Source organism: Phalaenopsis equestris, unplaced genomic scaffold (assembly GCF_001263595.1).
Source record: "Phalaenopsis equestris unplaced genomic scaffold, ASM126359v1 Scaffold000107, whole genome shotgun sequence".
NCBI classification, from domain to species: domain Eukaryota; kingdom Viridiplantae; phylum Streptophyta; class Magnoliopsida; order Asparagales; family Orchidaceae; genus Phalaenopsis; species Phalaenopsis equestris.
In genome coordinates, this window is record NW_018164549.1 from 685,213 (window position 1) to 710,717 (window position 25,505).

At 34.9% G+C, this 25,505-nt stretch overlaps 2 protein-coding genes across 8 annotated transcripts; one reads left to right on the forward strand and one right to left on the reverse strand.

The window, feature by feature from the left end:
- Positions 1–5,653: 5,653 nt before the first annotated feature.
- Positions 5,654–6,798, forward strand: LOC110020798. Its single transcript, XM_020719036.1, has 3 exons — positions 5,654–6,503; positions 6,596–6,679; positions 6,767–6,798. Exons 1-3 carry the CDS (start codon positions 6,081–6,083, stop codon positions 6,773–6,775), a joined length of 516 nt encoding a protein of 171 aa, XP_020574695.1. The 5' UTR covers positions 5,654–6,080; the 3' UTR covers positions 6,776–6,798.
- On the reverse strand, positions 6,671–23,683 carry LOC110020797 (pentatricopeptide repeat-containing protein At2g01390). 7 transcript variants are annotated; one of them, XM_020719028.1, is made up of 6 exons: positions 22,955–23,683; positions 20,023–21,244; positions 19,729–19,922; positions 17,514–17,621; positions 17,034–17,098; positions 6,671–6,745 (listed from the first exon to the last, which is right to left on the reverse strand). In XM_020719028.1, the coding sequence occupies exons 1-2, from the start codon at positions 23,619–23,621 to the stop codon at positions 20,247–20,249; spliced, it is 1,665 nt and encodes a 554-aa protein (XP_020574687.1). In that variant the 5' UTR covers positions 23,622–23,683; the 3' UTR covers positions 6,671–6,745; positions 17,034–17,098; positions 17,514–17,621; positions 19,729–19,922; positions 20,023–20,246. The 7 variants fall into 7 exon arrangements, with proteins under 7 accessions (XP_020574687.1, XP_020574689.1, XP_020574688.1 ...); XM_020719030.1 differs by having other exon boundaries at positions 17,514–17,628; XM_020719029.1 differs by lacking the exon at positions 6,671–6,745 and adding an exon at positions 6,887–7,089.
- Positions 23,684–25,505: the final 1,822 nt, after the last annotated feature.

A 25,505-nucleotide genomic window follows, 5' to 3' on the forward strand; every position in this document is an offset into this window, starting at 1 on the left:
GAAATAAACATAATTAAATCAAACATCCTTGAAACACCACTAAGCCCAATTAGGATTAAAAATTTGACTAAGTGTTCAAATTACACTAACTTCCCCTTCAAGGGAATTCACTCACATAATTTTCAAATTAAATGATCAATGACAATTACCCATTTCTTAGGGATAATTGAGACATCAATGTTCACTGAGCATTAAGGGTATTTATAGGATGAATTATTAAGCAACATAATAAGTTTAAAAAGAACTCAGGATTTTCCACCAGGTAGCGAGAAAGTAGCATGGACCTGCTTCTTTCTCTAGATCTGTTGGACACCTCGGAGATCTACTAAACTTAATATATCTTGCTTGATAAAGTCATCCTTAATTAAACTTCTAAGGACCCGCCAAGATTTGACACAGGGTTAGCAAAATTATCAAAACTTTTCTTTTCCTGCTCTTCATAAATGCCCTCACATGCATTTTTAAGTTTCACGTGGTGGAACGAGAACACTCGTCAGGTACGCTTTTACAGTTTATAGTATCATCTTTCTTCTTTCTTTTCCTTACATGTTTTATTCTTGCATTTACCTACATAAACTTGCGTGTTAACCATAACCGTAAGCTGAAACCAAAATTAAAATCAACCAAGATAAAACTCACCGACACAACATTAAAAATATAAACAAACTCAAAATTTAATCACAAACATCACAGAAACTACAACTACAACTAAATTAAGACGTCTTTATCGGATGATCGGGAATCCCTCAGAGGGGGTAACCTATGGTTGCTGACGAGACTTCCCACCTGAAAATTATGGAACTCATTAAGTTAAGTTTAATAAACTCATTTGGACTAAGTGAATCCAATAGAAAATAGTGGTGTTGGAATGAGGGAACCGTGGGATCCTAACCGGTGTCGCTCTAGTCAACTTTAACATGCCCTATAAAATTTAAGAAACTTCAACCATAGGGCCGTCTGATTTGACATTATAACTTGACACCCTAAAAAAATTAAACGTGCCACGACGAGGAGCTTGGAGCTAGCACGGTGGGCAACATAGCCATCTTCAACAGCAAAACCTATCTTCCCCAGCTAAACCAATTTCCTTCCGTAGAATTAAACAACCAAGCTATAGGATTTTGAGATTGTCTGCTTATGCAACATAAATCCTCACCTTATCTTTAGGCCTTTGTATAGCTCTGTTGTACAATATAAGCCCTAACTCATCTTAGGACTCTGAGGTTTTCAACCTTCATGACCTAAGTTCTCACATCTTCCCGGCTATTTGTGTGATCGTTTCACATGAATGTAAGCCCTAATAAATAAAATTGGCAGGATGAAACACCTAAATATTTCTCCTCAAAACTGAAGTCAAACCATAGGATAGACTGGGAAGTCACCAAGGTTTTCCTCTGGATCTATGACATCCCCTAGATCTTCCTTCTTTGGACTCTATAATAAATGTTCCAAATTTGAATCATTCCCTTTTCACACCTCTTTGTCCGATCTTGTTAAAAAGTCCTATCTTTCTGAAATCCTTGAAGATAATATTTCTTGATTTTTATCAAGAGTTTTCTTAGATGACTTCGGTCATTTATGATGTAATTAACTATAGGGGCTTGCCTTATAGGAAGCTCGTCCGAACCCAGCTTAATATATACCCTATTTAATTCTTCATATTAAATAGAGGAAATTGTTGACAAATAAAGTGGTTTCGCAGACCAAACTAACGTCATATATTTTTTTGTTTATTTGATCGAGCCTCATATGCACCAAAATAATCAGTCGTCATGGAGAGCATAAGGAGAAGCAAAGAGCGTCCGACAGTGCTTGAAAGAAGATAAAGCGATGGATCAGCACCCCCCCCCCCGGAGACATTTAGAAACATGCAGTCTTCCCATACAAAATATCCTGCAGAAAGCAAACACGAGACAATCCGACAAAAATGCATATGATCATGACTTGCAATAGAGTATTGCAGGAAGGCCACCAAAACGAGAGAGCAAGTAAAATAGTGCTGAAATAACACCCACAGACCCTTAGCCTGCTCAGAAAGGAGCAAAAAACAAAAAATTCTATAACATGAAGCCTCAACCTAAACTAAAGCCTCAAAATCAAACCAGAACCTGATGTCCAAACCGAAAAGAGATAGGAGGCAAGCAATGGCATACCATACACACACTATCAAACTCCACTCAACCTGATGTCCAAACCGAAAAGAGATAGCAGCCGAAACAGTGGCAAACCCCAACAAACTCCACCCAACCGAACAAAAAAGAGACATAAGAGGACAAGTCTCAAACAAACTATCAAAAACCAAGGTTTCAAAACACAAAATCCATATAGCCAAAAGCAAAAAAAAAAAAATCGAAACAAATAAAGCATAAAAGACCCAACTAAATTCTGATAAATGGAACTTCAAGCAAATCACCAATTCTGATAAATGGAGTTTCAAGCAAGTCCCCTGTAAGAAGAATATAGAGCTGCTGAAAGGGAGAGATCTCACTTACAAGCTCATTAGCTTCCTTGCCCATACGGGCTAACCAATTCGCAGGAGACTTGCATCCTTTATAGATGAAAGACAATTTTATATTCAAGTTGAATCTTTGTATAATATCCCACACTCTATTCATTGTGGGAATCAAATCCCACCGAGGCTTAGAAACCTTATTGAACACATCAATAAGAATTTGTGAGTCCGTCTAAAAAACTATGTTATATAATTTGAGGCGAGTAACAACCTGTAAAGCCAACAGAAAAGCCCAACATTCAGCCTCGGCGAGAGAGGAGGCCAAAATAGGAGAAGCAAAGAAAAATAAACAATGGCCGAAATGGTTCCGTAGAACCCCATCCGCACCAGCCGCATTGGGCATCCACATCAAAATTGAATTTGACTCAATCCAAAGTTGGGGATTGCCATCTAAAGAAGATGGCCTTCCTACCTAACCTAGACCGATCAACATTACCAGGTAAGCAGAGAGCACAACAAACTCGATGGAAATGAGCTATAATGTTAGAAGCGGTAATAGAAGGAGCACACATAGTATTGTCATATTTAGCATCATTTCTTCCCGCCCATATGAACTAAAGAGGCACAAGGGGAAACCAAAACAACTTCTTATCAACCTGGGCTACATCTCTCCAAATCTTAAGAAAATCAGCAATCGATGAGGAGTTCAACCATTTGATAGCAAAATGGTTGCCCAAAATATTCCAAGTATCAGCAGAAAACAGGCAAAGAAAGAAAAGGTGTGTAACTGATTCAAAATCTCTTTTACATAAATAGCATTGAGATGCCAATTTCAATCCTTTAAGCTTCAAAATATCATCCGGAGGAAGCAACTGGAGAAAGAACCTCCATAATAAGAAAGAGATGGATGGAGAAATAAGCCCGTTCCAAATAACTTGCCCCCATCTCCAATTAGTATAATGATAAAGGTTAGTAAAAGCATTTTGGTGGGAGATAAGGATCCAATAGCTTTCCATAGAGGACGATCATTGGTGGTAGGCTTCAGAGGAATTGTAGATATTTTAGTAGCTTGCGGACCAAAAACATAGTTTAATTTATTGACATCCCAATTATCATTAAGCCACAAACTAGAGAGAATTAGATCATTTGAAATCAGAGAGAATTAGATCATTTGAAAACCTGTGCTGTGACGGGAGATTAAAATCTCCCTGACCCCACAGGTCATGCCATACCAAGATTTGGCCCTCACCGATATCCCAAAACATAAATTTTGAAGTCGTCTCTCTAGCTTTAATAATTGCTTTCCAAATCCTAGAATCGCTCACTTTCCATTGAACCAATGTCGGGTGATGATGAGAACATTACTTGTGATACATAAAATTGACCCATAAGGAGTCTTTCGAACGAAATTTAAACCACAACTTATACATGTTATTCTCAGAGATTTAATTAAGACTTTTAATCCCCAAACCACCAGCCTTCATAGGCTTACAAATTTTATTAAAAGAAGATCAATGCTTCCTTGACTGATTTCCAGACCAAAGAAAACGATTAAAGATCCTCTTTAATGTGAGCTGAGTATTCTTCTTAAGATTAAGAATTTGCAACGCATACATAGGAATGCTGATTAAGACACTTTTGAGCAAAGTGAGGCGGCCACCATTGGATAGAAAAATATTTCTCCAATCCTCAATTTTAGATTTGATTTTCGCAACAACATCATCATATTGAATTTTCTTCTGACGACCTCTTAACAAATTAACACCAAGATACTTGACAGGAAAAGTAGATGAGTGACACCCAGTGAAGGAGATAGCCCAAGAAGCAACAGATTGATTAATATTCTTGCCGAAGTAAAGATTACATTTATCCTTGCTAAAAATTAATCCGGAAGTTTGTTGGAACTGCTCGAGCACCCTCATCAACAACTTCATAGAATTTTTATCCGCATTACAGAAAAGAATAGCATCATCCGCATAAGCAAGGTGACTCCCCAAAACCGTGGACTAATGATGAAAGCGTGTGTACACCTTTTTTTGCTGCAAATCATTGACCAAACGAGAAAAATAATCAAAGGCGATAATAAAAATCGTCGGAGATAGAGGATTATCTTGCTTAATGCCTCTTTGCGTAGGGAAGAACCCATAAGCATTACCATTAACCATAACACTATAGTGATTTTTGTGCAGCCATCTTTGAATAAGAGAAATGAAATTATGATGAAAGCCACGAGCATGCAGAATATTGAAAATGAAATTCCAATTGACAGCATCAAAAACCTTTTTAATATATGTATATATATATATATAATTTTAGAAAAGTATAAAATCAAACTAAAAACTATGCACGTGTCGTGGTATGTTGTAAGAGCAGTCTCACTGAATGTCATAAATCATCTCAGGTCACGGGTTCGAATCCCTCTGTGTGTAGGATGTGGTACTCAAATATTTAACACACCTTGAAATTGTATATATCTATCTTCTTCAAGCTATAATGTTGCTGAAATTTATGTAGAGCGGAGGACGCATGCGCACACGCACAACATTTTAAATGATATTAAAAAAAAACGAAAATGACTGAGGATGGATGGAAACAAATAGGCAAGAGTATAGAACATCAAATAATTAGATTAAAATAAAATTTTAAATTTGAGATGATTTTTTTTATTATATTCAAATAATATCATTAGAAACAAGTTTTAAAATAATAATATCATTTATCATAGATATAATAGCAAAATTTAAACATTAAATCAGCTTTATATAATTCATAGAATAAAAGAAAAAAAAAATTGCATTAAATTTTTAATCAAGATAAATCTCTCTGAAACATGTCTAAGAAAAGCAATATATAATTAAGGAAAATTTACATATCATACCATCCAACTCTTACGTATTTACAAATTTACCCCCCTAAAATCTGGCATTTATACTAAACAGACCTTGATGCCATAAATCTATACATAAAAATGTGTAAAAGTTAATTATCATATATATGTAAATATGAATGCTAGATATAACATACGTATGTAAATGCTATAAGTAATTCATATTATATTAAATTTCAAAATAAATCAAAAAATATTTAACATTCTTCCTAATTATTTCTATATATATATATATATATTCAAATCAAAAATCGAAATTATAATATACAAATTTTTTTAAGATAGTCTAGAAATAAATTGAATTTGCATATTGCCCCAAAAAATTTGTAAATTTTCACATTTATTATTCGCTGCGTCCCCCTCCCCAGATTCCTCAGAGACGCATGATGGTGTGTACCCGTATCCCTTGCTCCGCTGTATTGCATGTGCCATGTGAAGCTCCTCTCTCTCTCTCTTCCCCGCACACCCCTCTTCTCTCTCACTCCCCATTTCTCTCTCATATATAAAGCAAAACCCTCTCTCTCTCTCTTTCTCTCTTCTCTCTCTCTCATCCCTGTCACCAACAAAGTCCCCAATGCCAAACTGGCAGTTTTAATTTCAGGAAGGAATGAGTAAAGGACAAGATGGGTCTGGGATTTGAGTGCGATTCTCTTCGTTTTTTCTGCAACGCACTCCCGATCTCCATCTCCACCCTCTCCTCCTGCTCTCTTCTCGATCGCATTCCATCAAACAGTACTGAGAATGAAGAAAGCTGGCGACTTGGATGAGTTCATGGTGGAGGAAGAGAGATCCGACTCAGAATGCTGCAGTGGTTGTCAATCTGGCTGGACTCTCTATCTTGGCCAGTCGCAGTCCCAGGAGAGATTGACCACCTCTGCTTATTGGGAGGAAGAAGACGAAGAAGAAGAAGAAGAAGAAGAAGTAGTAGAAGAAGACCAGTCAATGCTCTCTGATGCTTCTTCTGGCCCACCACATGTCCACGAGGAAGAAGACAACATTTTCTCCTGCTGCTGTGATGATGGAGATGGCTGCCTCTGCAATGCCGCTTTCCTTCCTCTAACTAAGAATGGAATCAAGAGGAGGAGGACTGAAGAGGAGCAGAAGGAGAATAAAGAAACGTTTTTGGACGATACTGCCAGCTCCACTCTGTTCACTATTTCCAAGGCATTATACTTCAGCTCAAACTTCGTAACCATTGATTTCTTTTATTTTAGCTACACATAAAGCTCATCTTCTTCCTTCCCTCTTCGGTTTAGGGTTTAACAACCAGTACCTGCAGCAGTAAAAAGCTTCTGATGGAAGACGATCACTCCTGCTGCTTCTCTGCAACCCATTTCAAGGTGCCATTAGAGCACTTCTCATAACTTTCTCTGCATTCTCTGAATAACTGAAGATTGTCTTAATTCCTGCATTTTGTTCAATTTTAGGTTTGGTGACAAGAAGGTGGGACGAAACTGATGTGAAGAAAAGCAGAGAAGATGTGCATAAATCCGCGAGATCTCACTCTAATGGACTCTCTGATCTTGTTTTTTTTTTTATTTATTAGTTTTTCATCACCAATGTTCATTTCTTTCTCTTTTCTTTTGTTCAGTCCCCACTTTTTCTCCTGTCAATCCAGCAGGGAAAGGAAAAAAAGCTCTGCTTTCACTTTTGTTTAGTTCTTTTGTCATGAATGAGAGCAACAAAGTGAAGTCTTTGGTTTCTTCTGTTCAGTTTCTGTTCATATTCAAATTCTGCGATTGCTGGATCTCTGTTATAATCCAAAATCACTTACTAACCCACCATACGGAGCAAAATATGTAGAGGCTACCACACAATTCTTATGTATTTACATACCTAACAGCACACAATCACTGCCATTTTAAAAGTGAAATACACATTTTCATACATAATTTTACCACACCAAGATGCTATAAGTTTAAATATCAAACTTAGGGTGTTAGATATGTAAATATATAAGAATTGTGTGGTTATGTGATGATAAACAAAAGGACTTCTCAAGTATAACCAAAATTGCTTTCTTTCTGAAAATTCAAGGAAATTAATAAATAAACAAATTTTGGTTGTGGAAGAGAACAAATAACAAACTTTTTGTGTCTTTAGACTGGAGATTGAGTTTTGAAAGCAATGTTGGTTCTATATTTTGATTGATCTGAGCAGAATATAGGTTTGTTGTCATATGGAAATCTAAATGCCGAAGAGAAATCTCAGAAAATCTCAGCAAAATAAAAGCTTTTTCTAGGCCTAGTTTTTGTCTGATGTACTGCTCTCCCCCATAAGGAGAGAGAAAGTATAATATAAAAGAGAGATCATGTGAAAGCTTGGAATGTTCACCCATCTCTCTCTCTCTCTAAACCCCACCCTACCCCACCCCCCCTTAATTATTCAATGTCTCTCCAAAACACAATGACTGGAAGAACTAATTATAATCTTCTAAAAGTTCAAAAAAGGAAAAAAATTTATTATTTCTTCCCTATCCTCACCCCATCATAATGGTGGATATTATAATAGACATGGAATCAGCATAACCATGTTTGTTTTCCCCAACTTTAATTTTAATTAAATGCAGAAAAAATAAAATCTGTATAAGAAATATCCACTGAAAACCTGCATTAACTGAAACTCATATTCATTTGGATCAAATTCATCAAGTTATTAATCAAATCAAATCAACAAGCCATCGATCTCGAACAAGCTCAATCTAAAGCTACTCATCAAAGTCATTGGCCTGTAGAACTCCATTATTTGTCCGGACTACTGAGCTTTTAACTAGAGATTCTAGCCATGATAACTCATCAAAGTTAATTAGCTGCTACACAACTAGTTACACAGAGTTAACTTATATAGTAATTAGTAATGTTCTCATGTAGCCCATTCTATAAGACAAGCCTTAACTTTCACCTATAATAAGAGTTATTGATTCAGCATGAGCATGACGTAGTTATGCATGTGTTGAAGCTATGCCTCTCTAAACAATTTAGGGGGGCATTTACATACAAACCACAGAATTCTTATGTATTTACGCATTTAATACCAAAACGTTCATATTTACATTCACACCACTCATATCTTTAATATCACATAAAAAGGGTACCTTTTTAAAAGTGAAATACAACTTTTCCTGCAGAAGTTTATGACATCAAGGTGTGTAAATATCAAACTTTGGGTGTTAGATATGTATATACAACAGAATTGTGTTCTGTATGTAAATTTGTCAACCATGAAATCTATCTCTCTACCTCTCTGTTTTCACTTCAGGCTTGAACCTTGCTTACAGCGGAGTTTTATCGGTTTCCACAAACAATGAATTCAAATTGAAATGCATATATATATATATATATAATACATATATATCGCACCTAAAATTTATTTTTTGCATATATACCCCCCAAATCTTTCACATAAAAAAAAAAAATCACCATTTTAACATTAAAAAGTGAAATACACATTTTCATCCATAGGTAAGGTGTAGTCTATGTAAAAATTAAAATTTATGTGTTACATATGTAAATACATAAGAATTAAGTGCTATGCATGTAACTACCCAAAAAGGTAAATTTTAAAACTACCCTTAGACGCTATATGTACTGTGCATAGGCTTAAATAGTCATGCCCACATGTAACATGTTTATTTAGTGAATATAAATAATAATATCTTCTCTGTGAATGTTGTTAACAATCATATTTGATAGGAGTGAAGAGGATGAAGGCTACACTATGAGTTGGTGAAAAGGCCAAAGTGAATTTGCATTTAACTAAACTGCAGTTAGTTTGATGACTCTCTGAAGGTCATAAGTTCCCTCAGGTCACTACTTCAAATCCCCACGTGTGTAGGGATGGTACTCGAATATTTAGCACACCTAAGATAGCCGGGACTTCAGTCATTCCTTTTATGTCTTTACACATCTAACACATACTTTGCTTTTTTATATTTCTACCACCCAAATTCTTCATATCACATCAAAAATATCACTATTTTAACTTATAAAAAGAGAAATACACATTTCATGCATATATAAGGTGGCATATATATATATATATATATATATATATTAGATATGTATATGACATATGAAATAAGTAGTGTGCAAGTAAATTTTACTTTATATTAAAAATACATAGGAAAGAAGGGTATGTGTGTAAATCTTCTTATATATAAATATTAGCCATTCTAACCACCCTTTCTTCTTCCACGTGTCCTTGGCTAAGCTTACGCTTTCTCCCACTCCTCGGGCAGAATGAGTACCTCCCTCAAAACAAAAACCAGAAATGGGTCCTTATCTAATGTTTCCCGCCTACAGCTTCTTAATTTCTTCCCTAACAATATGCACGAACTTCAAAGCTTGAGCACATGTTCGCCAACACAGCATAAGGGCACATGCAAACACGTGCGCCAGCCCGCATGCACACAATGGCACATGTGCACACGTGCACATGTACATGATTGATCTTTTCAAGGCTTGAGGCCATTTTGAAAAGATAGATATGGGCTCAGCAAGTCCTTTCTTTGGTAAATATACAGTTTACTTAACCATGGTTACCATGCAAACTTGTATGCTAATTTCATTATAGAAGCCACAATGCAAAAAGAACCTATAAAATCTACTATAAACTGCCTATAATGTTATTGTATCTATTTAAGCAATTTTTGCTGAAGATGACAAACAATATAGCTCCATGACAGCTTTCTTGTCAATAAAATTATGCTTAATTTAGAACCTCTATTTAGGATGGCATTGATTAACTTTGTCTTTTAGACCAACTATCACCATTTTGCTTGGCTGTAACTTTCTCATTGCTTTTTTAATTCTATAATAAGAAGAAGTCATTTGCAGGTAAATCTACTAAAATATGATGGCCCTAAAAAAGATTATTGTCAACTTTTTCAGAAGAGAAAAAGCTTATAATATTCACAATGTTCTAAAAATTTAGGGGTATTTTTACATAAATACTACACAACTCCTATATTTTTACATATCTAACAGCTTAACTTTCATATTTACATACCAATCAAAGCTTTGATAGCACATCAAAAATACACCGTTACTAACTTTTTAAAAGTGAAATATATCTTCTCATGCATAGGATTTTAACAAGAAAGTGCTATACATATAAAATATCAAACTTTCAGTTGTAGGTATGAATGTAAATTTCCCAAAAAATATATTTTTCACTTAATAGTTCTATGGTTATTTTTATAAATTGTCACCCCAAATAGGTTTAACAACAAAATATTGCATATGAACAATGTCTAGTTACTCATTGTACTCTATTTATTAAATGTAATTTAATGCAAGCTTATTCATGTACCATCAAGTGCAGGAATGTGAGCTATATGACAGGAAAATTTTTTAAAACAAAATGAACAGTAAGGTATAAACAAATGAATAAACTTCTTTCAACACATGCATAAAATCATTTTTTTATGGTTTAAACTCAGCCTCGAGACTCAATTTAACATAAAACTGACAGCAACGGAATCAAAGATTAACATATTACAATTATGATTATGTTCCAAGTAATTAGTGCGATTTACCTAACCTTTGTTGTTAAGTATATTATGATAAAAGCAGGTGAACCTTTTATTTTGGGGACTTCTAACAAATTTATGCAAGCACAGTATAAAAGTTGAAACTTCCGAACTGTTGAGCAAAGCGTCAGATGGCAAACGAAGCGATTCATTTGTTGAAAGCAAATTATATTTCTTTTAGCGTTAATACCAAGTATGTTGTCATGTCCAAAATGTTTCAAACCTATGTACAGCACATGTTGAAGACGTGTGCGTGATTTTATCTCTAGAGTGCGTATCATATTTCACACACTCATGTAATTTGAAGTGTCCGTGCATCCGAAGTCCAACCTCTATGGAATACAAAAGCTCTAGATTATTGGTGCATCAAGCCAATGTGACTTTTGAATGTCATTTTCAAAGATCTAACCTTCAAATTTTAAGGTACCAAGATTGTCACCACACTCTTACAATTACTTCGCAAGAGTGCAAGTTAGAAGAGTACTTTTTTCATATACTATGTGAAAATCCTTCAAAAAAATTTTCTTTCTTTTGAACAAAAAAGCTAATATAAATATCATAAGATACCTCACAGATCCTCCTCGTAGGTTAAATCATAATTCATCAGTTGTATGTAAGAAGTGAAGAACTTAGTCCTGACATCCCACAAGCCAATAAAAAAACCGAACTGACCAATCAAAAACAATTAAACCTTGTGATGAAGTTTATCACATCTATCACATGAACAATAATGGTTGACTCAAAATAACACCACACTCATTCAAACATCAACCTACATCCAAGCACTCATCTCAAATGCATAATGGAGTCTTTTTTGCTTGAGCAAGAATCCCTTTTAGAGATTGTGGTTTGGCTCCTTTTATGATGCATGGATTGGGAAAACAAAACATAGACACGTGACGAACTTATTTTTGAAAATATAAGAAATGGCGATAAGATTGATATGAGAATATATATAATAAAAAGTAACAGTCCATCAATTAAAAAAGATTTTTAACATGGAAAATAAGATAAATAATATTATATTATCTTAATATTAAAGCTAATAAATCATTAATAATAAATCTTTTTTTATAATTATTTATAAATAATAACTAAAATATAGCATATTGTATTTTATCATTAAAAAAAATCAAACTTAAATTCCCCACAAAAAATCCATAAATAAAAAAATAAAAAAATAAAGATTGTCATTTTTTTATTGTCACAATTATATTGAACTCGTGTTGAATAAATTATATTTCTTTACTTTAGAACAGAGCATGCATTTGTATTGTCCAAAACGCGTCAAAGCCATGTACAACGCGTGTTGAAGTCGTGTAATAGATCCTATCTCTGGTGTGTCTCAGACACTATACACACCCTCGAAATTTGAAGTGTGTGTGCATTCTAGCTCCAGCCTCTATAGAACCAAAAGAGCTCTATACTATTCGAAACAAAAAGCCAATCTGACATCCAGAGATGCCACTTTGAAGATCTATAACCTTTAAATTTCTAAGGTACCGATATCCTCATCACACTCTTAAACTACTTCACAAGAGTGCACGTTAGAGGACTCATTTTTTCATATACTAAAACTTAGCGAAAATCCTTCAAAAATTTTTTCTTTCTTTTGAGCATAAAAGATAATTCAAATATCATAGCACACCCCATGGATCCTCCTCATAGTGATGACTCATCATTCATCAAGTGTATGTAAGAAGTGAAGAGCTGCCTCACACAAGATTAAAAAAAACAGTGCAATTACATACTACACACTCGAAACTTGCTATTTATAATCAACCACCCTCTTTCATCCATATTTCAAATTCTCACTCAAATATCAAAATTCATGATAAAACCATAATCCATATCTACCAATTTTATCAAATTCTCAATAGTTTGATTGTGGCACGCGTAAATACATCGATTTGGTAGTTCAAAAAAATCAACTGGGTGTTTAAATTGTAAATCAATGTTTCAGGCGGTTTATATGTAATTATAATGAATTAATAGCTCCAAAAAAACTAATTAGTACACCGACGACAATGATGTCATCAACATACACAACAAACATAGCGATGTGAGCTTCATGTTATTGAAAGAATATGATATGATCTGCATTTATTTGTTGATATCACATGTTCATCGTAGTCTTTTTTAAACTTATCAAACTAGGCTCGAGGAGATTGCTTCAAACCAAACTGTGACTTCCTGAGCCTACATACTTGCCAATTGTCTCGACTATACTGAATCATAGTATTATCTTCATATATACCTCCTCCAGTAACTAACCATGAAGAAATGCATTTTTCACATCAAGTTGGTGTAACCTCCACCCATCATTCACTGTCAGAGAAACCGGTGTTCTCACTGTACTCAGCTTTGCTCCTAATGCAAAGATTTTATCATAGTCAAAATCATATCTATGTATATACCATTTTTCCATCAGTCGTGCTCTGTACCGCTCTGTCTTCCCTTATGGAGTTTGTTTAACTGTGAAGATCCACTTGCACTCAATCTTCTTTCTCCCCGTTGGTTGTCGCACTATCTCTCCTGTTAGGATTTTATCGAGAGCCCTAAGCTCTTCATGCATAGTTATTTTCCACTTAGAATCCCCCTAAGCAACCTGTCAACACTTGAGTATAGAGATAGTGTTAAAAGATGCAATGAATGCTCCATGTAAAGGCAATATGAGAATATAAAACAAAATTAGCAATGTTATGTTTACGACAAAAATATTCGGAAGGATGTCCCGCATTATTACGATAGGTTCTCCTTAAAGTTGGGGGGTTACAAGGAGGAGGAATCATACCACCCGGGAGTTCTGAGTCGAAAGCGGATGGTAAAGGTGTCTAAAAGTCAGGGAAGACCCGAATAAATGACTAGCTGGAATCATACCTCCAGCCCGAAACCTACCACCTCTGGGCTCACTCTCCTCATTCATTGGTTCCTCAACAGATTCATCCCACATCATAGAACAAGGCATTGCTCCAGCGTGTACAACTCTCATTATTGCTACTCAACCACCTACCTCACACCTTCAGTATCTGGCAAGTCGTTGAAGGGTTAAGTCTCCTCTTGGGTATGGTACAATTCAAATTTTTTAAATAACACATCCATGCTCAGAAATAGTCTATTCTCTATCATATTCTATCAGACATACCCCTTATAGGTAGCAGAATAACCTATAAACACACATTTCATGGCTCTCAGATCCGGCCTCCCTACTGATGGTCTGTTATCTTTCACAAAACATATACATTTAAACACCTTTAACAGGAGAATCTCTTTATTATTTTCTTTCAACATCTGACAAGAACGTTTCCAATCCAATACTCTCGAGAGGATCCTGTTGATTAATTGAGCAATTGTCAAAACTGTTTGCCCCATAACTGTTTTGGGACATTCATTGCAATCATCATAATTTTGGCTACCTCTAGAAGGTGTCAATTCTTCCTCTCTGTTACTCCATTTTGTGTTGGTGTGTATGGATATGTGGTTTGATATTGTATAATTTGGGCTGACAAGTATTATCCAAATATTTTGTTAGTATACTCTATCCCATTATCAAACATCAATATATTCACCACTGCACTATATTGAGTTTGGATTGACTTATGAAAGTCTTTAAAGCAAACAAACACGTCACTCATATTTTTTATCAAATATAACCAAGTAACACGAGAAACATAATCAAGAAAACTCTCAAAAAGTATCTGTCACATGTCGAGATACACTAAAATCTACTATACATTATGATGATCCTGTGGTGAAAATAGAAGCAAGAGCATGTGTAACACAAGTACCGAGTAAGCCTAAGTAGCAATGTTACCATTTAATGACGACTATTTGGAAGCATCCTCAGCCCCATCTTTTGTTACTTTCTGCTTCATCTTCAACAACTTCAGACATTCATGATCCTCATTGGTAAAAACTACATGTCTCTCCCTCCTTTGCAACCATCAAATTTGCCCGATAGTCTCCTTTTCCACCTTTTCAACCACCTCGACCTCCACCCTGTCCACTTCCACTTGTCTCTCTCCTTAGGTGGCCAAAAACAAGTTTTGCTCAGATGTCCAACTTCACCACAGTTGTTGCATTTGCAAGTCTCTCCCACTGGATATCTATCATACCTGAGCTCGGGGTAGCCAGAGCTGATCGTGCACCCAAAAGTCAACTAGGCTCAGAACGTAGCTTCATGCAACTCTTCTTCTGTATCATTGCAACAATGGCCTCATACAATGAAGGATCGTTGTCTGAGCTGGGAGGACTAATCTCCTTTGATCAAAGATCAGGTTCAGATGAGTCAGAAACAGCATAGTCCAAATCTGTGTAAAGATATCCCATCCCTGCAGCTCGATATCGGTGAAAAGTACTCAAAATCTGCCCACATCCGCTCCAGATCTATGGCGTATTCCTGAATTGATTTATCATCTTGTGTCACTGCTTCTATCTCACGCTGAATCTAGATCACGTTCATGTGGTTCTCTGTCTCAGCGTAAATCCTCTTCAACTTTGGTTGCATGTCCATCACCTTTTGAATGTCAACTACAGAGGATGCAATTGTCGGGACCATCGAGTTGAGTAGCTAGGTGTAGATTAAGGCGTGTGTGATCCCCCACTTATCCCCCTTAGTACTGTCACTCTTTAATTCGTCCCAGATTAGATATCCCTTTGGTCTCTTCCCTACTATGACAGCCTCGACCGACTTGACCAACTCAGATATGTGGCAGGTCAATCAAGCTTCAGCTCCATAAGAGGGAGATCAAGCTTCACCTGCGTCATAGTACATGCTGAGGTGGTGGCTTCCGTCGAGACGCTAGCTCCCTATATGAGCCCGACAAAGACCTTCAGAACTTCAGAATCTATCTTCCCCAAAAGCTTCAATCTTTTACCTCCTACACTATCTCCATCTCTTGGCATCCTCAATCACAAGTATCCAAGCCTAGATCATACAGATCATACCACACATCACGTCGCGGTCCCGTTGTTCCCTTCCTGGTTCCCGTCGCAACCTCCCTGGGTAGCTCCAATCACGATTGTATCGCAAAGCTTTAAGTTGCAGTCCCATCATTAGCGTCCCAGTTAGCTCTAGTCGCAGTCGCTTCATTCAGAATCGGCTGCTTTGTCCAACTTCGCAAGGAAGAAGAGGAAGGAAGAGGAAGTTTCAGTTCTCTATACACCAGATCCCGACTAACGGCTAGGTTAGGATTCTGATACCATAATGAAATAATTACTCCAAAACTAATTTGGACATTCATAACGTTGGCTTAAATACGGTCTTACAAGATTTTACAAATAAATCCTTAGACTTCTTCAATATTTCCCTTTTTTTTTTCATAGTACCCTAGATAAGATTCAATTCTCAACAAATTATCCCTAAAATAATTGAACATCACTAATTTACACAACTTAGGGTCTATTTGCTACGAACCTCATGTTTGACTCTAAAGCACTTACAGCACATCAATGTTCCCAACATAGAAAGCAATGCTAGTGTCGATCCGTTCCTCTAAGAACATACATTAGTAATCCTCTTCTTAGCGAAGGCATTTAACGGCAGGAAACAAACAAAAAAAAGCCGCTGCTTCAACCATAGTGGTGCAACTCTACTAAGAACTCAGGAGAGACTTCAATCTCTCATAGAAGAGAAGTTTCACCATCGCTAGTGAGTTCACAAGAACTCCACTACACTTAAGGAGCAACCATTATTATCCTAACAGTTAGGGTCAATTTGTTTCAATGCAAATAACTTGCAATGATTCAAACTGAGTTTCGCAGTTGAGTTCCAATATTTGTTTGGTAGAAAGTAGATGCAAATGAATTTTTAATCATAAAACCCGACTTTATAAATGTGAAAAGTGAGTTCCATTTACGAGGGCATGAAAGTCCCCTTCAGGAGTATAAAGGAATAATAAACATCCATAAAATTAAAAAATATTGAATTAGAATACTACTTTTACTCATAATAATAATAAAATAACATTAAAATTATTGGGATGATAGCGAAAATTAAAAACAATTGCAATCCAAGAAAACATTGAAACTGAGGTTATACAACATGGTTTCATGCATAACAAAGAAATATTTTATGGAAAAAATCAAAGATCCCAAGGACCAAATCCCATAATGAAGAATGAAAAAATAAGAAAAACAAAACAAAAACCGGAAAGCTTATAAACCTGATCATCAATGAATCCACCTTGCAGTTAATTGCAGCACAACTTTGACTATAATTAGTTATACTCTGCAAAATAATGAAAAAAACAGTTGGTTATCAAACTGAGCTTCGAAAAAAAACACTATATAATAGCTTTAAGCAAGGTTTGATGACTAATGATAAACATTATCATCCCAAGTTAACCAACATTTTTCTCATCATAATTAAAATAAGAGAAAGTGCTAAAACAGCCCCATGACTATTTACAAGGGATCATTTTAGTGTCAAAAGCTATAAAAATATCAAATTAGTCCTTGGACTTTTTTAATATGGGTGAAAATCTGTTTCAATCTTCATTAAAAGAGACTGAGTACTAAATTAGTACTTTTACGAACTATGGGATTAAAATGCACCCCTACAAAGAGTCAACGGACAATTTAAAATAGCAAATCCACTGGATGATTTTTTTCCAAATGCTTACAAAATACACAGAAAGGTGTACCTTCTGGTATGCCTGGAGTACATGCTGTCTATCAGCTTCATGACATTTCCTGTTGCTCTAAGAAATCCAGCTTACTCATCAGATTTCCATTCACATCTCATAAGGATTCTGCATACTACAGAATATAATTAAAGCTTCTGCATATCTTGGACACTAAAAGAACTTATTTGATTTTGCTTCAGAAAATCAAAGTTACAATCAGAAACTTAATAAAAATGCTCATTTTGTAATAGGAAGAATTAGATACATACCACTCAATTTGTATGCATTTACATGTCTAACACTTAAACTCCAATTTTACATGTATGCCGTCTTTTCTGTGCAAGAAAATTTGTATTCACTTTTTAAAATTAAAATAGTGGTACTTTTGATGTGATATGAAAATTTTGAGTGGTATAAATGTAAAAAGCAAAGTTTAGGTGTTAGATATGTAAATACATATGAATTGTGTGGTATGTATGTAAATGCCACTTCATAAAATATAGCAGGAAAAAGGCCTATGAGCTCCACTAGCTTTCCTATTTGCAAAAGGTAAAACAGTTATAGTGTTTTTAAAGCATTAAGAGCAATGTGATGCATAGGTATTCTTATTTTATTTCAATATAATAAGCACAAAAGTAAAGCGGCACTTTTACTACCTAGAGGTTTCAAGATTTGCATCTATACATACATATAATATGTGCACATAATAGTTATTTACTTGACCAAACTTAAACCACAAGTATTTTTTAGCAAATATGATTATAAGTTTGATTACAAAATTTCTAGATATTAAAGAGCCAAAAGAGAGAGAACCAAAGAATAAAATGATATAAATAATAAAGTAGCATTACAAAATTTAAAAATTCAAAATATATTTATGAGCCTGTGCGGCCAAATAACTAGAGGAAAGGTAGAATGAAACAAAAGATAGTTAAGCATTCTCAAGAAGAAGCTTGGGAGTGAGGAGCTGAAAATAAAAACAAGGGGAAAGCACAAAAGTATAAGAACCACCAAGAGACGACTAGCTCCAATTGGAGAATAGAAAAGAAATGACCAACTAGCCCATTACTTTCAGAAATAGTGAAATGAAGCAAATGATTATGTCTAGTTATTATGGAAAATGATGAACCAAATTATGAAATTTGAGTAGGAGCCAAGCACACAATGCTACAATGATAGGAGGTGAAGTGGCACACCATGCTCGCTTTACTATAAGCTTGCATTTCACAGGTAAGTAATGCGCATGGCAGGCGTATCGCTTTGCTTTGCTCCAAAAATGTATTTTTAACAACACTATCAAAAACTAAAAATGTTTTGTTCTTCAATACGTAGTTAATACAAAAATTTACATACATAGCAGCCAATTCTTATGTATTTACTTATCTCACACCCAAACTTCGATTTTTACAAGCTAAGCACTTTTTCATATTGGTAGGGTGCTTTGGATGTAAAATCAAAGTTTAGGTGTGAGATAAGTAAATGCATAAGAATTGGGTGCTATGTATGTAAATTAACCTAGTTAATAATGTTAGCAAGAATACTAGGAGTGATTCAATGTTGACCACCATTTCATTTTCAAACTCTCAACAACAATAAGGCACTCTTATTGCAAAAAGCTTTATGTGAAGCTCATTTATGAAAAAGGTGCAAAATCTGCATTGTTAAATTTAGAGAAAAAAGAAAATACTCAAATGATTTGAATTTGAAGAGGCTTGTACAAGATAGATATTAGACACCCAATTCTCTAAATCCTAACGTTTCCAATTTTATTCCACTCTAGCTGGAGATTGTGGCATTATTAGTTTATTCCACAAACATTTACATTATATATCAGGCATAAAAAATGTTATTCATCAGGGAAGATTATCACAGGATCTTTGTGATGCAGTAAGCAATAAGATTTTCAAATATTTTCAAGTTTAAAATAATTTAAACAAAAACTAATTTGAGAGAAAAAAATATGATGAAATACAAAATGTGTGTATCTCCAAATATCCCAGAACAGACACAATCTTATTTTTATTATTATTTTGAATCATTGGGTGGCAATCGGCATTCATGGTAAGACTTATATCAACAACCACCAACAAAAAATCATAAATAACAACCAGTGTGTCAAATATTTTGAATTCATCTCTTAACATGCAAATATATGTTAATAGGTTTCAAAATTTAATTTGCAATTCAACAGTTACATCTTAAGCTGCTTCAAATTGAATTCAGAAACGTGTACCTTTTGCCTGATGAAGATAAAAACCTGGAACGGAAATGTCAACCATCTTCAATGTATCAAACTGGTGAAAGGTATGTACCATTCAAAACAAGAGATGGAACATAATATCTGAGCCATTTTAACCCGACCAAAATCTGTTATTTGTAACACCTTCTGCATGTTTGGCCATCCCCAAATTAGCCAATCAAAATAGCCTGTTTGAGTGCATGTCACAAATAAAAAGGATACAACTTATCAAATGAGTACAGGATTATATCAAGCTTCCAATCTTTCAATTACATCTTAGAAGCATACCAGTCGCCCAAAATTTAGCAGACACTCATGATTTCGCTAATCTCTCTCTCTTCTCGTAATCTTGTGGATGAATATGATTTATGCATGTATGAAATGAGTAAGATTCTTCATTCTCCTCGTCAAGCAGCGACACCTGTAACTTTTTCTCCCAACAAATTCGGATTCCATCATATCCATAACAATATTAAAACTATGACAACCTGTTGACAGTGATGGGATGAGACCTAAAATATGGATGAGCTGAAGAAACGATTACAGAAAATCTCATCCGTAGAAATTACAGGTTGGGAAAAATCATGTAAATTCAAAGTCCTTTTCTTCTTTCTATAAATGTTTGCATCATGAATCCTACCAGCTCTTTCTAGCCCAGCTATTAGAACTTCATAGGTACCACATGAAGCAGAAATTCCTTCATTTCTCATTCTTGAATAAAGCTGCAGACACTTATCAACTTCACCAGCCTGAAAAAAACCATTCATCAAAGCGGTGTAAGTCGAACTATTGTGGTCCACCTGTAAAGCGTTAAAAATTTTCGCAGCAGAATCAGGAAACCCAGCAGATCCAAGCTGGTAAATCAATAGACACAGAAGATATGTTCCAAAGTTAATGCCAATAGAAAGCATTTCTTCAATAATTTCCAACACCATATGATGCATATTCGCTCTAATTAGAAGGCCGATCAAAGAGATATATGCGGATCTCTCGAGTTTGCAGCTACCTTTTACGGTGCAATGAAATGCAAGCATTGCACCAGCGGGCCTTGAATTCTTGCAGTTGGCTAAGATGATAGCGAATAAAACTTCAGAATTCATCTGTGTTTCTTTATTAATCATCTGGCACAATAAATGGTCTATGGCAACTAAGTTCTTTGTAGCTAGAAAATTAGTGATAATGCTCCTATCCACAAGGAAATTAGGATCATCGCAAGCTAGTTCAGACTTTAAAGTATCATCCTCGATACCCTCGAGAGCAAGATGAGGATTTACTTCTCGAAGAAGATGATTGATCTCACTAAAATTCCTAAAAGCCTCCATTGCTTCTAGGAAAACAGGACGACGGAGAACAATGGAGTTCTCTTTCATGTAACTGAGAATTTGAGTAACCATCATTGTTTCTCGAGCAATAGAACACTTTTGGATGAGAATGTTGCATGTAGCTTTGTCAGGTAGTATTCCGGCTTCTTGCATTTCCTTCATTATTTCGAAAGCCTCTTTAAATAAACCTTAAATGATTGAGTATTGAAATTATAAGAACCAACTTAATAGGTGTAGTTTTACAGAATGAATGAGTTCTTTTAAAAATTGTCATTTAATTAATGAAGAGCTAAATGTAAATTTTGAGGCTGGAAGAGTATTGAGAAGACAAATCAACATAAAAGCATACATCAACAACAACAGCATGCCCTTAATCCATTAAGTGTGGTCATCCACATGAATCCTTTTTCTCCATTGTGTCCTATTGAGTGTCATATTTTCATTCAAAAGCAACATAAAAGCATGGAAGAAAAAAAAATCAATGGAAGGTCCGTATATATCACCAAACACAAAGAAAATTATGAAGAATAATCACAAAGTGGAATATTATTTTTATATACGGTTGTGAAAATGGTTCATAAAATGGGCACCAAAATAATTAAAAAAAAAACAGTTGTACGAGCACACATTGATTACTTTAAAAAGGAAAGTAACATCTCCTAAACATCCATATAATGCCTATAAAAATGGGAAAAATATTAAGAAAATGAAGTATTGAATACACTATAATGTGATGAAGACAATTTGTACAACAACAAGCCTTTATCCCACTAAGTGGGGTCAGCTACATGAATTTTTTTTCTCCATTGTGTTCTGTTGAGTGACATTTTTTAATTCAATTATAATAAATTAAGATAGCTTTTTATACAAAATGCCCACGTCCTTTTAGGTCTATCTTTACCTTTCTTAACATAAGTCGAATCTAAAACATTTACTCTTCCAACATGATCATCAAACGATCAATGTTTAATGCGACAAAACAATCTAAGATGACTCTCTCTAATATTGTTTACCACTGGAGCTACATCAAACATTTCATGGATACATTTGTTTGCATTTGATATAAAACTAATATGTACAGTTTTTTATTTGGTTTACCAAGGTTATGTTTGATATATCATATTTCCATGGTTAAAGATACATTGAATAATGTCTTAATTATAATAATTGTGTGGAAACTTTTTTTGAAGACATGTATACTGAATAAAAATTATGTTAAACTTATAACATATAAACACAAAGGTAAAACCAATATAAATATTGTCAACAAAGGAGATTCTCAGTTAGTGAGTAAACTAAAGAATTTTATCAAGTCAATGTTCAATTAGTGGTTTAAGCAAAAATAAAAAAGCATTTTTATAAAACTAATATGTACAGTTTTTTATGTTGAAGCCCTCCATCAAAAGTATCAACAAATTCAAAGCGATGAAAACTTTCATTTGATCAAGTTGCAGGATTCAATGACAAGAACTAAAAAATTCCGAACCAAACAGCTTACCGGGACCAACAATTACATACACACCACTAAATTCATGTGTATTTACATATGTAACACCAAAACTTCAATTTTTACATGCTTACCACCTTACCTATGCATGACAAGATGTACTTCAACTGCTAAATGTTAAAAATGGTGGTATTTTTGATGTGATATGAAAGATTTGGGTGGTATAAATGTCAAAAGTAAAGTTTAGGAACTAGATATGTAAATACATAAAAATTGGGTGGTATGTGGACATTCAACTAGCCAAAAACAAAAAGAACTGTCGTCAGCAAAGTCTAATCTGCACAACTATCCTTTGCAATTCAACATTCGCTCCTAAATTCTAAAAAATTCAATTCATTTACTCAAATCAGCACCCAAACATATTTCAAAAGCAAAAAACCAAACACCTTACCTGCACCCGCAAGATACTCCATCATCACAGTATAAGTAAAACAATTCGGCCGTATCCCCAAATCCAGCATCTCCCTATAAACCCCAGCCGCCTCCCTCGGCCGCCCATGATCAAACAATACCTTCATAAACGCAGTGTACGAAACCCCGGTCGGCCTGCACCCTCTCCTTCTCTTCATCTCCTCCCAAACCTCTACAGCCCCCTCGAAATCCCCATCCTTCGCAATCCAATGCATCACAGAGGTATACGTTGCGGCATCGATCCTCAACCCCTTCTCCTCCATCTCCCTCAAGACTTTCCGCATCGATTCGATGCGGCCAGCTTCGCCAAAGATATCGAGCATGGTGGTGTAGGTGAAATGGTCGTGTTTGAAGCCCGGGAGGAGAGCGGACCAGTTGAAGAACAGCCAGGCCTTCTCCATTGGAGGATGAGTTTTGAGAACGCGGTTGACGGTGAAGGATTCCCAGCGGACGGGGAGGAGGAGGAGTTGGGTCTGAGCGGCTTTCCAGGGGAGGGAGCGGAGGATGGTGGAGATCTTGTGGATGGTGGAGCGCATGAAGGGAGAAGGTGCTGGAGGAGGGGAGTGCTGTTTGGGGGGATTTGGAAGAGTTCGAGTGAGGCGGTGGCGTGCTCCGGCGAACTGGCGGTGGACGAAGCTGGACGGCATTGGGAAGGTCTGGCAGGGAGAGCTGGTAGTTCCTGGTGTTTGTGTGTGAGCCTGGCAAAACGGCTCCTTGTTCGCGAACAGCCGGGTTCGGCTCGTTGATATATATATATTGATTAAAATATTGATTAAAAAAATCTAATTGAAGATTTATAATCAATTAAAATATTGATTAAGAAAATAGAATAAAAATTCTTAAATTAGATTAAAATAATATTTTATTATAAATAATAATTTTTAAATCTTGCTCAAACCCTTATCGTCTTATGGTTACGTGATTAGGGTTGTTAAAAGGACTTTTTGTTCGTGAACAGCTCGTGTTCGGCTCGTTAAGCAAACGACTCGAACACGAACACACCTTTTGAGCTCGAAATATAAACAAGCCAAACACAAGCTGAGCATGGCTCGCTCGTGTTCGGCTCGTTTACACTCCTACCATTAGCGAGTTGAAAAAATACTTCGAATCGAATTTAGTTTATATTAAAATTATAGTTTCACATTTATTTTTAGATAAATTTAAATAATATGATTATAGTGATATATTAACATCTTAATGTCTTAGTGTTATATTAAGATCCAAAAAATAAAAGAAAAGACGACAAATAAATTTTCGCAAAACTCCTAAAGAAAAATCAAATTGTATTACTCGTTTAAAATGATTTCACTATATTTATATAGGATTATAGGTTTGTAAGACTTTATTCGCCCTTAACTAACTGAAAGTAAAGTAATATTCAACTCATTGAATTTGACTCGTATAGATACTAAATTTGACTATAAACTTATCAGATTTAAAAATTATTCTAAAATATATTTCAAAACTTCAAAATAATATTTCAAGTCCATTAAGAGCATTCACTATCATTTCTAATTTTAATTTTCAAAACTTAACTCAAAATATGTACCTATATTTATGCAAATCAATATGCTTTTTTTAAGATTGTATGAATATTTTATAACATAGATGATGAAATAATTTGTCTTTATATTTATAAGGATTATTTTGATAACTTGGATAGGCCTTCTGTATTTAATCTAATGGGCCCACCCATTAATTGTAAATAATTAAAAAAAAGGGTATTTACATTCATACCCTAAATCTTATTTACTTCCCATTAGCACCACTTGAACCTTTTCATACAACATCAAAAAATGCCACACTTGAAAGACCCAAATCTGAATTTATCAAATCTAAGTAGGAGGCTGATTACAAGAATTTATGATATCACCTCGCGCCTGCTTTATCTCCGTCGCAAACTGGCTAAAATCCATAGATTTGATAAATCCTATTAACGTAAATCTCCAACTACATTTGAGCTTAAATTTGTATAACAAACAAAAAATAAAATTAAGATATCCGACGAGCTGAAACACCTCATAATTCTCACGAAACAATTTCATAAACCAAAAACCACAAGAAATGTTGAGAAATTTAGGGCGTAGGAAACACAGAATCGACACAAAACCAGAAGAACACAAACATTTACGAGATTCAGCAAAGATACCTACGTCCTCAGAGTTGTAGATGATTTTACTAGAAGAATTCACACCAGTCGATTATCTCGACTTACAAGAAGAATCTTTCGCAATGTTGAACACAGAATCGACACAAAACCAGAATAACATAGAGATTTTTCGCTTCGTCAAAGATCATTTTCTTATTTTATTTTTATATATATACCATAACTGGTATCTGGTATATCTCATCTCCCAACAAGAAAAACTACATAAAGCTTGATTATTTCATAAAAATACAATAGTTTAATGAATTTATTATACTTAAAAAATGAAAAACACATAACTAATATTAACACCTGCTAAGCCTAATCACAAATCCTAATACAGTATCATCTCCAAATATTTATAACAAAATAATATTTCTAGGGG